Source organism: Nipponia nippon, unplaced genomic scaffold (genome assembly GCF_047370975.1).
Source record: "Nipponia nippon isolate SJK-2023a ecotype South Korea unplaced genomic scaffold, ASM4737097v1 scaffold_4, whole genome shotgun sequence".
Lineage (NCBI taxonomy): Eukaryota > Metazoa > Chordata > Aves > Pelecaniformes > Threskiornithidae > Nipponia > Nipponia nippon.
In genome coordinates, this window is record NW_028262358.1 from 71,108,739 (window position 1) to 71,125,073 (window position 16,335).

General features: G+C 38.1%; 1 protein-coding gene across 14 annotated transcripts in view; it reads left to right on the forward strand.

The window, feature by feature from the left end:
- The window catches only part of FAM184A (family with sequence similarity 184 member A), a 79,533-nt gene that overhangs the window by 8,472 nt on the left and 54,726 nt on the right, over positions 1-16,335 (forward strand). Inside the window, exon 1 of one of the 14 annotated variants that reach the window (XM_087774631.1) lies at positions 3,986-4,001. The exons of the other annotated variants lie outside the window; for them this stretch is intronic. Coding sequence (XP_087630757.1) covers positions 3,996-4,001 — 6 coding nt within the window. The 5' untranslated portion in view covers positions 3,986-3,995. Of the gene's footprint in view, positions 1-3,985; positions 4,002-16,335 lie in introns of those variants that run through there. 14 annotated transcript variants of the gene reach the window in all.

The following is a 16,335-nucleotide window of genomic DNA, read 5'->3' on the forward strand; positions in this document are numbered from 1 at the left end:
AGTGTTAGGTTTACGGTGGGACTTGATGATCTTAAGGGTCTTTTCCAACCTAAATGATTCTATGGTTCTATCTGTATCCTCTTGCTCTATGCTTATTCTTATTTAATGCTATAATTAAATAATATGGAATTACAAGGAGCTGGAAAGCTGTTAGGTGTTATTGCTCTGATATGTCCTTCAGCTGTTAAATGAGATACATGAGTACATTAAGGATATTTAAAGAAAACCTGAAAGATGAGGATTTTAGTACAAATTCCAATATTATCAACATGTCAAAATTTAAAAAGAAGAAAGAACATGCAGGCCATAAATGAATCCTGATATGACAACATCCATAAAGTTTAAAATTTGTCAACCGTTAGCTGCTTTTTACATATGATGATATAAATCCTATGAAAAAATTAAGTAATATTTGAAATTTAATTTGATTTTGTGGTTTTTTTGCTGCTCTTGTTACAGTTTTCAGGTAAGTACTGCGTTATGAGAGAAGGCTTTTGCTGTTATCTTGATGTAAATCAAGAAAAATCAAGAAAGTGCCAGTTCAGAGTTACTAATTGTATTTCTAGACATTAAAAAAATAAAAGTATGTGTGACCAACAGGTTGCATGACAATACAGAAATATCCAAATACAAACAATGCTGTTACTAAATACAGTTTTACAGTGTTTGAAGAAAGTACAGAAACACTATGACTAAGATCAAATTGCAGTCTGACTTCTTCTAAAGAAGTGGTAAGACTCATCATTTTGAAACAGCTTCTTTGCATTTTCATGGTATTCCACATACAAAAAAAAGACTGTCTTCTGCTGATATATTTTTGTAACCAAAACTCCTTGCAGGATTGAGTACTTCAAAGTGCTGTGTCCATGCTAATTTACAAGTATACAAAGAAATTAATCTATAAATACCTTGTACAATTACATAGAGTTCAACCATTGATTTTCTTCTTCAAATACACATAAAAGACTCTCCTGTTTACAACTTCAGCATCCGGAGCAAAGCATTTCAGTATTACGTTCCTAACTCTGAACTGGCACTTTCTTGATTTTTCTTGATTTACATCAAGATAACAGCAAAAGCCTTCTCTCATAACGCAGTACTTACCTGAAAACTGTAACAACGTATTGTTGTATTGGTGCAGTAACTTCCAGCCTTAAGTTGCTTCTAACCACTGAAATTCTTTCAGTATGTCATTCTCTAAACTCAGCCTTTGGCTTTAATAAAAATAGTAATTTTGTCAGTGATACTATTGTTTCCCCACCCCACTCTCCAAGTTTCCACAGAAAACTTCACTCTTCTGTTAACTGTGTGGAGGAGGGGGGGCATTGCCTTAAGTAGTCACTAACTTTTTCTTACTGTTTGCAGGCTTACTGCTAAATAAACCCAGCAAATCTCAACATAACATTATGAAATCAGATGTGTATGTCTCTTGGCTGATACAAGTTTGGCAGTAGTAAGCTAGGCTTCTGTGTATTCTTCTAATGACTGATGTCATGCCACTAACCAAAGGCATTGCATTCCAAAAATAACCAGAAGAAATAAAAACAGTCTAAAGCTATTCACCATCTTGTCCTACTTAATGCATATTACCTGGTTCTGTTCCCTCGGTCAGGCTTTTTTAACTGATTCTAGAAGGCTATGAGGAAGAACAACCTTTTGCTGAGATTGTCACTTGGCTAGGCTCAAAATGACAGCCTTTAAAAATAGCTACTGTTAAAAAGTTCATGAAGTCCTTCTTGTTTAAGATGCGCCTGTTAAATGAAAGACAACCTTTTAGCTAAAAGAAGGATTATGAAGTGATTATAAGAAATACTTGCCTCCTATTTTTATTTTTATGAGATTAAAATAATCTTTCGAGCCAGTTTCCTAAAATTTCATTTCTAGAAACCTGAATTGTAATGTGTTTAGAAGACAGGTGTGATAGAATCCAGAGATTTTTAATTGAACAATGTTTTTGCTCACAATGTGACTGAAAGCTATAACTTTTAGTAAAGGGTGTCTGGCACTGCCTTCTCGGATCTTGTGTTTTGCAGTATGGATGCTGATGTGTTTGGATAGGTTGTACTAAAATGTATTTCACTAATCTCCTATGACTATCTTTGTCCTTTTAAAATTTGACAAATGAAAATAGTGGTAAATTATTTCTGTAATAAAGATTAGGGAAAAGGACTTGAATTTTTTAATTATTTACCTGCCTTGTGTAATTACATGTCTAGGTTTCACGCTTTAAAAAATAGAGTTTATTTGTAGCTGGTAGTAACAAGTAATCAAGGATATGTTTACAGGCTAAAAAAAAAATTTTGAAACACCTTGAAAATTTATGTATGTCTGTCTGTCTAACATTAACCTGTATTGCCAACATAAGTAATGTATACTACTTATATTACTTATTTAGAAACAAAAAAACCACAAACGCTTTGTGTTGTGCCCCTGAGTGGTAAAACTTTATTTGAAATTTTTTTATCCATTATTTTGATTGGGTTGTTCAGTAGCTTTCCATATTATATCTGACATTATAGCATTAACTTATAGTTCCATTAAGCTCCTATGTCATTAAAATCAGTCAGTCTTTTTTGTTTTTTCCTTTTTTTTTTGGTCTTAAAAGCATATGGCCATTTGCTTTATGCTGAGGTAGAATTTGCAAAAATGTGTCTTAAAGCAGAGACGGGACTTTGACATGAAGAGCAGTTTGTGTTCTTTGAGCTGGTCTGGGAACATTGTGTGGCCGTTCTCTCTCCTCCAGTGATTCTTGTCTTGCCTTTCTTTATTTCCATGCTCTGCTTCACGCTTTGCCGTGTGTATCTTTTCAATCTACAGTGTATACGATTCACAGTTTGGTGTATTGGGTATATTTTGCCTTACCTCCAAATACCTAATGCGTGAGATTGTAATTCTTGTCATTTATGTTTGGGCAGATGCTGCTATATTAAGGTGCTATATGCACCTTCTGTACAAGTGAAAAGCCTGAAGCAAGTTTAGCTTCTGTTGGTTTGTATTATTTTCCATAGCTATGAGTTGATACCCTAGAATAAACTGTATTCCAAATTCCAGATTTTTTTTGGACATAGCTATTTGTGTAATAGACCTTTTCCTCTAATGGCATTTTTTTTTTTTCCTTATGGGCCTATGCTCCCTGTTCCTGAGGGAAACTAAATATCTTGCTTTCAGAAAACTGTTAGTTTGGCAAAGTTTGAGACAGAAGTAACATGTCCTCTCACTATAAAATACATATGCTTCTGTGTGTGCCTATATGAAATTCTGGTAAATGTGGCCCCTGAAAGAAACATCTTACTGAAGTCCTGACTGACATGCCCTATTTGACTCTAGATTTGCTACTAATTTTTGAGCCTCTTCTGTTCTCAGGTATAGAAAAGGGATTCTTACAGGCTCTTATAGAAGAGGGAAGAATTTAAGTGCACAGAAAGAAATAAAATTCTCTCGTCTGGGAAGTATAAAAAACCAGTAGCTTGTCAACGAATTGAAAGTAGCCTCAAGTTTATCTACAAGAACTGATTTTATCAAAGAACATGACACATATCTTAGTGAAGTCTGGGGCTGTACGTGCTTTTCTTGGCAGGCTTGTGAAGCGGAGCCTTGCCTGACGCTGTGCCTGTGGGTTGTGTTGGAAGGGTGTTGCAGTTCCCTCTTGCCCCGGTGTTGCTCGGTTGCGGCGCAGCTGGGGTGCGGGGGGCGGGGACGGCGGCCGCTCTCCGTGGTGCTGAACGCAGGGCGCGGAGGGCGTCTGTCGCTCTCCGTGGTGCTGAACGCAGGGCGCGGCGGGTGCCTGTCGCTCTCTGTGGTGCTGAACGCAGGGCCCCCTCGACGTTTTAGCGTCACTGATGCCAAAAGCAAGTCAGTTTAACTTCCTTTTAGGCAAACCAGTACATTTCCCTACCAGCAAGATCTCTTTAGGGGCCCGCCTTATATGACTACAATTGCCCAATCCTTTTATGTAGTCAATGTGGCAAGCTATAACATTGATTACGCTGAACACTATGAAGGTAAGTGCAGTGTAGTATTTATCTGAAAACGTGTACCGTGTTATTTCGTGGTGGCTTCCTGAAAGCCTGACAAAAAGACAAGGAAGTGAAAATAAAAACAAGTACTAGTATTTTCCAGGGAGTTTTGTCAGTTAACAAATTAAGAAATGTTTGAGAATATTTAAATGAGCAGCAGCATTTTATTCATATTGTCAAGACTCTAAAAGAGGGGTTCAAGTTTAATTTCGTAAAGCTGGCTTAGGGAATATACAATACAAAACTTGATTATTTCCTTCAGGATTTATATGTGGTTTAATTTGGTTCTGAAATAATTGCATTCTTACCTTTGAAGGATTTTTAAAAGTTGGAAATGCAGTTGTCTTTTCATAAAATTCATTGAAGATATGCATTCTATTTCTGGATGTTTCCCAAAGTATCTTAGATTCAACAGCCCTTGTAGTTCTCAAAAGAAGAAGAAATTGCATTGTGAAATTATATACTGCTTAAAAACAGTTATTTTGATGATTAATCAAAAACAATAATACAGGTCTGTAAGATGACTACTTTTTTCACCCTGTTTCTCCACTTAGGTGTTGCTACTTTTTGTTTTGGGAAGCTTTGAACTTAATATCCCTCTGCTGAGAGAAAATTCATTTGTTTGTATATGGAACAATTCTTGTAGAGTGAAAATCTTTGCTATGTTGTTTGTTTGTTTTGCCACGAGCAAACTACTGTTATCTCCTCAATGCAAAGTCAGTTGCTCAGCTCTGAGAACTTTCCAGTGCATTGTTTCACAGAGTCTGAATACCCACAAACAGATGCAATACAAACATACTACCTTAAATTCCTCTAGGGATCTCTATATCTGAAAGGCTCAAATCAAATTGCAAATATTCAAGAAATAAGTCTGTAAGGAAATGCAGCTGGGAGACTAAAACACAACTTGGGGTAGCCCTTTGGCCTGTCCTCTTTTCCTTGCAGCAATTTAAGGTCTAATTATATAGCAGATGTGTCAACTATATTCTAGATGGATGGTTAGGGGGTAAATGGGATTCTTTCTTGCCAGAAGGCTGATTGGGGAATTCGTACATCTGTCACCAAATCTTTTTTTTCCTCCTTCTTTCTTTCTTTCTTTCCCCTGCCCCCCCCCCCCCCCCCTTCAGTATGCTTCTCAAGATTTAACTGTCTTAGGAAACTGCATAAAGCTAATTGCACTACAGATTTGTAGTGGTTGTTTCTGACATAACCTGGCTGGTAGAGGTTAACATCCCAGAACTGAAATGGGGTTTTGATTGGGTGTTAGTACTGCCACACCTCTCCCAGAACAAGGACGTTGAGTTGCAGTTGCAAGAATATGCTAAACCAGTCTGTAACAGGAGGAAATAGTTGATTCAAGCTGTACGCAGAATGAACACCTAAGCTAATCCTGTTCATTAGAGAGCTGTGAAAGACTATTTTTTGCAAGTCTGTCTTTTATAACAGTGGAATTTTCAATCTCTGTGAAAATAAGCAAACTTGAAGTAATTTGACTAATTTGACTTTCTAATTCAGGTCACTGATTTATTGCATGACAACTCAGGGGGTATAATGCATAGCTCATCTTTTCTCATACACTTGTGTTTGCCTTTATAAATGGTGTGTTACCTGCCATCTGAGGGTCCCAGTAGGCTGTATCAGATGTTGAAACAGGTGAATTTCCTGGTGGTTACACCTTTGCCTCAGTTTATACCTTCCTTATGCTTGTTTTCTAAAGAGAACTACATTGCTTTAAAACAGAAACCATGTAGTACAGTAGATGGCATAGCTTATTTTTAGGTAGTTTTGTCTATTCTCAGGCAACTGGGACAGGGTGGAAGCTGAACCTACAATGCAAATGTCACTTCTTGACATGTATAGGATATGGGGAGGGTGGCTTAGAGAGCTTCAGCATTAACAGCTCATTTAATATCTTGCTTTCTGAAGTATAGTATAGTATTACCAGACATGAATCTTCTGTGTAATGTAGCTTAAGAGCCTTGTAAGACAGCTTGTATTTCTTTCCTTACAGATGTTCACAAAGCATTGAAAACTAAAGTTTTTTACGTGACCTGAGAAGCTCAGGTGATCAGGTTTCTTTAGCTTGTGTCAGTTCTTGGGTTTTTTTTTGTGATGGAGTAGAAAGTAAGTCTAATTCCTGGTAAGTGCAAGGGGATTTATGTTTACTTAATACTTCGGTAATCAGTCCAGTACTGCTTTTTGCTTCTTTTTGGAATGTTTCTGTTCGGGGCTGGGGGAATATGTTCCTTCTTTGTCATGATACACTGGTATCACTAATGTTCCGTTTTAATGGCACTTCCATTAATTCATTGGAAGCTCTGCATTGAGTTCTAGTGCATTTTATGTCCTGGTTCTGTGATTGAAGACTGCCCAAAATATAGGAGGGATATTAGGAACTTAATGAAAACCCTGTGGCAAACTAACAAGTGCAAGCATTTATTTAAGTTTTTATCTGTAAAAGGAGACGTTTCTGAAATGTACATAGCTCTGTTGGTATGCGCTGAACTTGTTCATTTTTATGGAAGAGATGTTGTTTTGGAAGCTGTATTGTACATAGTCTTTCTATTCCTTAAACTATAAGAAGAAAGCCATGGAAGTTCTCTTTAAGTATAGATTAGAATTAGGGAGAGGGTCTGCTAAAAGCAGAGCAGAAGGCTAGGTGTCAAAATCTGTCCTCTTTAGAATCTTTTGCTAACTGTGTTACGGAAACAGGAGTGCATTAGTTGCTGGAGATACTTGTGCTTACTGGTTTTTAAGAGTGCTATTATTAAAAAAACAAAAAAAAAAAACCAAAAAAACCCAAACCCCAAAACAAACAAACAAAAAAAACCCCAAATAAACCAAAGCATAAATGCTATTTGCTAGTTAAATTGAAATTGAACTTTGAAAAAATACTTGAAAACTTGAGCAAATTGGTTGCCCACTGCTAAATGTTTTAGTCTGCAAAGGAAACTGTTCTGTACTGTCTCTTAACAAGTTAAGACATCATTTATAATTTTATGGAATTTAAACTGGTGTATTGGAAGCTGTGTTGTACATAAAATGGTCTTAAAATGTGCCTCAGAATAATTTCTCAGTATTCTATAAATGTGTTCTTTGTATATAGCTTACTCAGATCATTCTTAAATTTTCTCTTAGCTGATGGTGTATTTTGCAATACGCCACCAACTTAGCTCACTTTTTAAATTTCATTTTTCATATAAAAATTGAGATTTTTACAGTAGTAGAACAAGGCACGTTTGTTTGAGAGACTGAAAATATATATATATATAAACTGATGTGCATGATACAGACCTGTACCTGCCTCAGGTAGGCTGGAGGCCTTGAGCTAATTATTTAATGTGAAGTTGCACACAAGTGCTCAGTAACTTTTTTTTTTTTTTTTTAATTCTACTTATATGTGATTTATGTGTGTTTCTTGAGACAAGATTTCCACTATTTTCTCAACTGCTGAATTTTCAAAATATTTTTTTTTTTACATATGTTGAAGAAAGAAGACTTCTTGGTTTTTCCTTTAATCCTCTTTCTCTATCATATTAAGTATCACAGATTTTTTCTTCTTAGGACAGCTCTGCATGCCCAAAACTTGAAGTCTTGACAAAGATCCTTGTTTGGCTGACCCATCAGGTATGGGGAAGTTTTGTTGGAGGTGAAAAATTCTGAACAGATGGTACCTGTGTACTTTTGTATGATGAATTGCTGAAACAGTAGGAGTTAACGTCTCCCAGTTAATGTGGAATAAAGTAAGTATTGTAAAAGAGGCAAATCTAGCAAATAGTTACAATTTAAGTACTCTTAAACACATTGTATTCCAGTTGCCAAAAAGAAGCGATAGTAGAAGCCTTTATTACAATTACATAGGAAGGCTTTTTAAGAACATTCACTAGTGTAGCTCTCCAGAAGATTAGATCCAACTGGATAACCATAATAAGAAAATACAGGTGTTGAACTGGTAACTGAGTGTTCAGGTTGAGGAGCCACAGGATTCTCCTTACTGTATTTAATGGGAAGAACGGAAGAGAGATGCTTTAGGACAAAGCAATATGATTGTATGCTTTTACCAGGACATCAATTTTCTTGTAGGTCTCTAATGGAGATACTACAATTTTTCTACTTGAGTATACACATTTTTTTTTCTTTTTAATTGAATGGTTCAGAACACCTGTGGTAGAAGGAACTGCACAAACTTTAAGTATCTTGATAGATAGACTAGAGACTAGGGAAAAAAGTGTATTTGGTCTTTTTTTTGTGGGACTGTTTATAGGAAATTTAAAGTTAGATATATCTTCACTGCTGTTTGTCGTGTATCTGTGTGTTTTCTCCACGTGTATCCTAGAGAAGTAGATGTTAAGGTAGACTGAAAACTGGCTGAACTGCTGGGCTTAAAGTGTTGTGGTCAGCAGCATGAAGCCCAGTTGGAGGCCACTCACTAATGGCATACCCTAGAGGCTGATACGGTTTAACATCTTTGTTAGCGACCTGGATGATGAGACAGAATGCACACTCGGCAAGTTTGTCGACAATACAAAACTGGGACAAGTGGTTGATAAAATAGATGGGTGTGCTGCTATTCAGAGCTGGACAGGCTGCAGAAAAGCACCGACAGGAACCTCATGCAAAGGCCTGCATCTGGGACAGAATAACAAGTACGTGGTTGGGATCGACCGGCTGGAAAGCAGCTTTGCAGAAAAGGCCCTGGGGTCCTGATAGACAACAAGTTGAACATGAGCCAGCAATGTGTCTTTGTGGCAAAGATGGCCAATGGCATGCTGGACTGCATTAGAAAGAGCATCACCAGCAACTCGAGGGAGGTGATCCTTCCCCTCTGCTTGGCACTGGTGAGACTCACCTGGGGTGCTGGGTCCAGTTCTGGTCTCCACAGTATGAGAGAGACATGGACATACTGGAGCAAGTCCAGCTAAAGGCCTCTAAGATGATTAAAGGACTGGACCATCTGTCATACTAAGAGAGAGCTGGAACTGTTTAGCCTAGAGAAGGCTCAGGGGCTACTTGTGAATGTGTGTGTATACCAGATGGTAGGGAGTAAAGACAACTGAGCGGGCATATTCTTAGTGGTGTCTCATGAAAAGACGAGGCAATAGGAACAAACTAAAACATAAGAAATTCCATTTAAACATAAGAAAACACTTCTTTTGCTGTGAAGATGGTCAAATACTGGAACAGGTTGCCCAGAGAGGTTGAGGATTCTAATTCCTTGGAGATATTCAAAACCCACTTGAGCAAGGCCCAGCATAGTCTGTTCTAGATGACCCTGCTTTGAGCAGGGAAGTTGGACTAGATGACCTCCAGAGGGGCCTTTCAGCCTCAGCCCTTCTGTGATTCCATATACATGTAGCTTCTGTAACAATTAATGTGTCGAACCTTTAAGTTGTTGGTGTGAAATGACAAAACTAATAGCCAGTATTGTGTAAATACTGAGAGGTAGCTAGGAATTATAAATGTTTTTCATTATATGGTAGATACCTATAGGTTACTGGAAAGTATCCCAGTGGGCCACTGCAAGCTTGTCCTAGATTCTTCTCAGGCTGAGCTTTGAGAATAAACTCGGACTGGCAAGTGGTGTGATTTGAGCAAAAGTGACTGTGCCACCTTCTTTGCTTACTTTTATGGTTTTCTTTCTATAACCTAAAAAAAAAAAAGAGTGGAAGCTTAGTGATCAATCCTTAGTTTGAACATGAATTTTATTTTTTTGGTTAAAATCTGGATCATTTTTTCCAGAGAAAGGCAAGAGAAATTACTTCAAGGTAGTATGATATTTCTGGAGAAGTGGCTTAAATTCTTCTACAGTTATTAAAAATTCCATGAATAGACAAGTTTCTGGTAGGAATTTCCTTTTTTCATTCTGGAAAATTAGCATTTACCATTAAACTTCCAGAGATGATTTGTAGTTAAGGCCTTCCATAAAGTGAAAAATGCTGTAGATAAAAATACCAAGCTGGGAGTCTTGCAGTGTATGCTTTTCACTAATATTTCTTTCCTGCGTACCTGCATACTTGTTTGGAAGGCTCCATGCCTTTCCTTCTCTTAAACTAGCCTGGAAAGTAGAGAGACAATTATGAGCAAGAAATGGACTTGTTTTCCAGTGTGCTATTCAAACCACTGGTGAGGAATTCTTCTTTGCTCTATAGAGGCTGCATGGTATATTCTTGCCTGACTGATCTCTTCTGCTGTGAGGGGCCACTAGATACTGGAATTGCATAGGATCTGCAGAAGTTCTTGAGGAAATAGGAATCAAAATAGATCAAGTGTTGAGAGGAAAAGACCTACAGGCAGAGAGAGTGTGAAAATTAACTTTGTTTTGAGAGGGAAGAGAAACTGGGAAGACCTTTTCTCTGGCTTGTCATACAGTACTGCTGTTTCTTTGGGGAGAAAGAAACTTTTTGCTAATGTTCTCATCAGCTCAACGCTTGAGGAACCATCAGTAAGAATGAATAATAGCGTGTATAAGTGATAATAATGCTGACTATGCCTTGATTTCAGGTTTATAAGTAAACTAAGAGGAAAAGAGATCAACTTTCTTTAATGTTGACTTCATTTACCATTTATTCCTATCCTGGTTTCAGCTGGGATAGAGTTAATTTTCGTCTTGGTAGCCGGTACGGGGCTGTGTTTTGGGTTTAGGATGAGAACAATGTCGATGATACACTGATGCTTTGGTTCTTGCTAAGGAGCGCTAAGCTGTTGCTAAATAGGTGCTAAGTGGCGCTCACACTGGTCAAAGACTTTTCAGCTTCCCCTGCTCTGCCAGGGGCACAAGAAGCTGGGAGGGGGCACAGCCGGGGGGGGGGTGGGGGGTGGTGGTGGTGGTGGTGGTGTGCTGACCCAGACTGGCCAAAGGGCTATTCCATAGCATATGACGTCATGCTCAGTATATAAACTGGGGGAAAAAGAAGGAAGGGGGGGACATTGGGCATGATGGCGTTTGTCTTCCCAAGTAACCGTTACGCGTGATGGAGCCCTGCTTTCCTGGGGATGGCTGAACACCTGCCTGCCCGTGGGAAGTAGTGAATGAATTCCTTGTTTTGCTTTGTTTGCGTGCACGGTTTTTACTTTGCTTATTTAACTGTTCTAATTTATTTTACTTCAATTATTAAACTGTTCTTATCTCAACCCACGAGTTTTCTCCCTTTTACCCTTCTGATTCTCTCCCCCATCCCACTGGTGGGGAGTGAGTGAGCAGCTGCGTGGTGCTTAGTTGCTGGCCGAGGTTAAACCACGACAATTCCAAAAATACTTGTGATGTTTTCAGGTGATGACACTCAAAAATACTGCTTTGGATATCCTCTAGAGCAGATTTAGAAATGCAGATGCTTCATTTTACTTTACATTTCTACAGTTGTTGTTCTGTCTCTACCACCCTTGCTTTCCCCCTTCCCCGCTTGCCAAATAAAAGAAAAAACAAATCCCTTTCATTGTAAATAGTTAAAGTTTTCAATTCTAGCTTCAGTTTCCGATATTAGTGAGTACTTCCACAAAAATTACTTTTCTTAAAAAGCAAGACAACTTGTCTTACATACTCAGTTACTTAAAAAATATGTGTTTCTAGCTAGGCCATGTATGGAGAAATCCAAAACCAGTCAATGACCAGACATCATCATAAACATCTAGTGAAAATTAAATGTTTAAAAACACGACACTTCAGAATGTGAAAGTTTAATAGGGGGTTAGGTTTGAAGGTGGAATAGATTAAGACTTAAGAATAAGTTTCTGGTCTTGAATTATATTGAAAGTCAGCTTGAATGATAAAGCAAGGAAATAGATTTTGAAGGAAACAGGACAGTAATTTTTTAGACTTTGGATTATTTTGAGTCTTATGACTTTTCTGTCTAGAACAAATAACTACGACTTAAATATTTCTTTCTGATAAAAATAAATTTGGTGAAAGTACAGATACGGTTGTATCAAGAATAATTTAGCCAAGTCTAGCAAAAAAAAAAAAAGGAGACTTAAAATGGCAATTATATTGACATAAATGGTACTGTTAGACGTTTTTATAGTGACCCTTTCAAGAAAAGGATTGATTTTAGAACAAAATAGAGGAACATAAGCTTTGCTTTCAGACGATAAATGGAATCAGCTGACTAATCTTACTCCTTTTATATGAATGTTTTTTCACTCTAAATTAAGAATATGTATGTGTGATGGATTTGTTGTTGAAATATTTTTGCAGAAAACTTCAACTCCTATTCATCTTTTTAGGCTCTCATCACTTCAATATCAGTGAATGTCATCCCTGTAGCAATTTGACCCCACTGAAGAAAACTCACTTTTTAAATGCCATCTCTCATATATTTTGCACCAAAAGACTCTTTTTCTTTTCTTATGTGGATGCTCTTTCAAGGAGAAATATGAATTGCTTTTTTATTAAGAAAAGGAAAAAAGTATGAAGTGGTGAATTAGAAAGTATGTTTTCCTTTAGAAAAATATATAAATGCAGAGGGAGAGGGTGGGAGGGAAATGTCTGAATGTGATTAAGTCTGGAAAAAAATTTCCAGCTTCATATAACTGTGGCTTGAATGACCATGAACATGTAATTTGATGATACAAAATACAGAAACTGAAAAAGGAAAGGAGCAACTTACTGTGGCTAGCAGGTGATTAAAACAGGTGGAAATTCTGCATCTCTATTTTTTTTCTGTAATGTAGTTCTGAAACAGTGCTGATGATACAGGATGAATCAAATAATTTTTAAGTCATAGTGTTGAAGTAGTCTGAGAAGCTTTATAAAGAACTGCTGTATTTTGATAACATTTGTATAGCAGAGCTTTCCTTATCAATTAAGCAAGTAAGTGGTTTAGGACTACTTAGCTTGATTTACAGGTATTGGCCAAGTTGAAAAATAAATACTGATTTCCAAGGAGGCATTATAAAACACTTAAACCATTTTCTGCTGGTATTTGCTCCCATTCTGACTAACGAAGCTCTTTTTTAAACGCTTTTTTTTCTAAACACTTTTTTTCTCTTTCGTAACAGTCTTTCTGCAATGTGTTCGTGGGTTCATGTCATCTTAAATATTTTGGTGTCATAATCAGATTTGAACTTAAATTAAACTCTATTCTGACTTACTGCACAAGTTGGTTTTACACTTTGGCACAGAATGCAAACTTATATGCAGTTAACAAAACTAAATATCTCTTAATCACGCAGGTAATACACTGCTTAGAAATAGCTGTGGTTGAGAACAGCGTAACATGAATGTATGGAATTGGATTGCTGAACGCTGTAAACGTACATAACTCCATTAGAGCCAGTAATGCAAGTGTAGCACAGCTCATAGAATCATAAAATGGTTTGGGTTGGAAGGGACCTTAAAGATCACCTGGTTCCAACCCCCCTGCCATGGGCAGGGACACCTTCCACTAGACCAAGTTGCTCAAAGCCCCATCCAACCTGGCCTTGAACACTTCCAGGGACGGGGCATCCACAGCTTCTCTGGGCAACCTGTTCCAGTGCCCCACCACCCTCATAGTAAAGAACTGCTTCCTTTATCTAATCTAAATCTACCCTCTTTCAGTTTGGAGCTTTTACCCCTTGTCCTATCGCTGCATGCCCTTGTAAAAGTCCCTCTTCAGCTTTCTTGTAGGCCCCATTCAGGTACTGGAAGGCTGCTATAAGGTCTCCCCTGAGCCTTCTCTTCTCCAGGGTGAACAACCCCAACTCTTCCAGCATGTCCTCGTAGGAGAGGTGCTCCAGCCCTGTGATCATCTTCATGGCCCTCTTCTGGACTTGTTCCAACAGGTCAGTGTCCTCTTTATGTTGGGGGCTCCAGAGCTGAACGCAGCTGAGCATTTCTTTCAGAAATAGACGTCATGTAGTAGCCAAGTGGAGGATTACGTGCCAGGTCGTACAAAGCAGTAGTGGTGGTGTCTTCCCTGTAACTGGGGAAATAGTCCTGTATAAGTCCTGTGCTTTACCTGTATCCAGCTGCTTCTCATCTTTCTGTCAGTCTGCAAGTCTGCTTTTTCCCCCTGTAAAAACTGTTTGGGTTCAAGATTGTGCAGATAGTTCTGGGATGTTTTACTCCTGAAAATTAGTTAAATTGAATCTGGCCAGTAGACCGTCCATCTGCAGCATTCTTTAATAGGCATCTTAGACATTACTTCTAGTCAGTGGCTAATGTTATTCAACTGAATATCCAACCCATGTCTCATAGTCATATGCTATTATCTTCAAATAGCTCTTCCCATTTAATCTGTATTTCTTGTTTGTGTGACATCACATCTGCTTACTTTGCACCTGAGTTTTTGCCTCAACTGAAGGTATTCTGAAGGTTATATTGTATTTGGGTGGTGCAGCATTGTATCTGTCTGTCATGCCTTAGCCAGGCCATGATTGTTTTAAAAACCTTTATAAGATGAACTTGTATTTCATCAGTGTTTAAGTTGTTTGCTTGTTTTCTATCTAATATTTATTCTCCTTTTTTCTGCTCTTTTATCTTCTCCTTGTCTTAACAGGAATAACAACTTCACCTGTTCCCCAAACTGCCAATCTAAATTGCATATTGGCAAATAATTTTTCCTCTTTTTCCATCATCACGTGCCTTCCATAATTACTGCCTTATTTTCTGGAAGGGAAAAGCTAGATCTAAGGGCTCCTATTTTTTATTGTATTTTCATAAATATTTGTAAGTGATATCTGCCCTTACTTCCTCTCTCTTTTCTTCCTCAGAAACCTGGGTGCAGTTATCTTATCTGGCACGCCTTAACTCATTGCTGGTACAAATCCCTTTGCTCCATTGTAATTTGTTGGGGTGAGGAAAATACCCCACTTGTCCATTTTCTGCAGCACATCCAAGGATACCCATAGTAGAAATTCTGGGATTTTTTTTCTTATAACCGTAGCAGGATGCCATCTGTTCTGCAGTGGACCCCACACATGCAGTCAAAGATCTTGCTTTGCTGAATGGACAGCTCAACTCCATTGAGTTTCCCCCAAGTATCTATTTCTGTCAGCCTCACATACGCACCAATGTCTCTGTCAAATCCCCTTTTGTCCCCCTAAGGTAGTATTCTGCTGGTGGGGCCCAGTCTTGGAGACACTCAGCTGCTAGAGCAGAATGAGCAACACAGCCTGATTGCCCACTGCCCATTGTAATGGGGGAACTGTTTCTCCGTTCACTAGTGTTTGCTAGAATCATTCGGAAGGTAGCATGTTGTTGTGTCCTGGCCCAGAGACCTGAGGTTTACACCACTCTTGACTTCTGGCAGCAGACTGCATGGCTTCTGCACTTGTGAACCCCATCTTTCTGTTGTTGCTCGGCGTGTTGGTCTATAAAATGCGGTGCGGGTAATGTGCTCCTTTTGTTGGATCTTTCATTGCAGAGTGCTCTACAGCTGTGGATTCACCTGCTGGCATGCTTTTGATTTCTGTTACCTGGTTGGCTTGTTAATGGTTATTCCTGTTCCTGGGTTTGGACAAAGTGCATATTTCCAAGATAGACTGTTGTAAGATAAAGCTCCTGATTAGCTCCCAGAAAGCCTCTCATTTGTTGTCTGGTACAACTCTAGGAGAAAGAAAAAAGGCAATAGTGAATGACCGAATTGGGCACACTGGCCATTCTGTCCCTGTGCTGAGACATGCTCTGTATCTGTTCTTCAGGTGAGGACATCTCCTACCCCACAATTAATTGGAATGTGGCATGCCTTTTTCTGATAATTAAACTTTAAGGTACAGGCCCTGTAATCATTTATAAATATGCTGAGCTGTAAATACAAGTGGATCTTTCAAGTGGGATTTTCAGGCAAATACTTAAGAAGAGTTGATATTTCTGAGTGGCTCATATACAAATAAAACACAGGAAGGATTGTAAGTCAAGTAGTTAATGTGATATTGATCTGTACTTGGTAGTTCAGAAATTAGAAACAGGTTATCAGCACATCAGATTACAAGTACTTGAGGAGCATGTGTTTAGGAGCATGAGGAAAGCGTTTTTAGGTGTATGTGAGGCTTTCTGACTCATGTATGTGGTATTGAACATCAAGAAACCTAAAAGTACAAAATTTTTTTCCCCTGTTTCATTATCCACTTAGATGTTAGTGAACAGCGCATGTCCTCTGACTTATCAAGACTTCTCTTTTACAGAAAACTAAGCGTAAATGTTTAGCAAAAAGTGTGAAAAATGGTTGTCGTTTGTTTTCATTCGAAGTTTGCACGTTAGGTAGAAGTGGAAATCTGTTAATGTTCTGTTTCTGGAAATAAATTATGCTGAACTTCATGGCATCATTCTCTAAATAATTAATTGTAAACAGAAGACATTAGAGATTACTTTAAAAAGCTTGGTGCTGTAATAAAAATAACT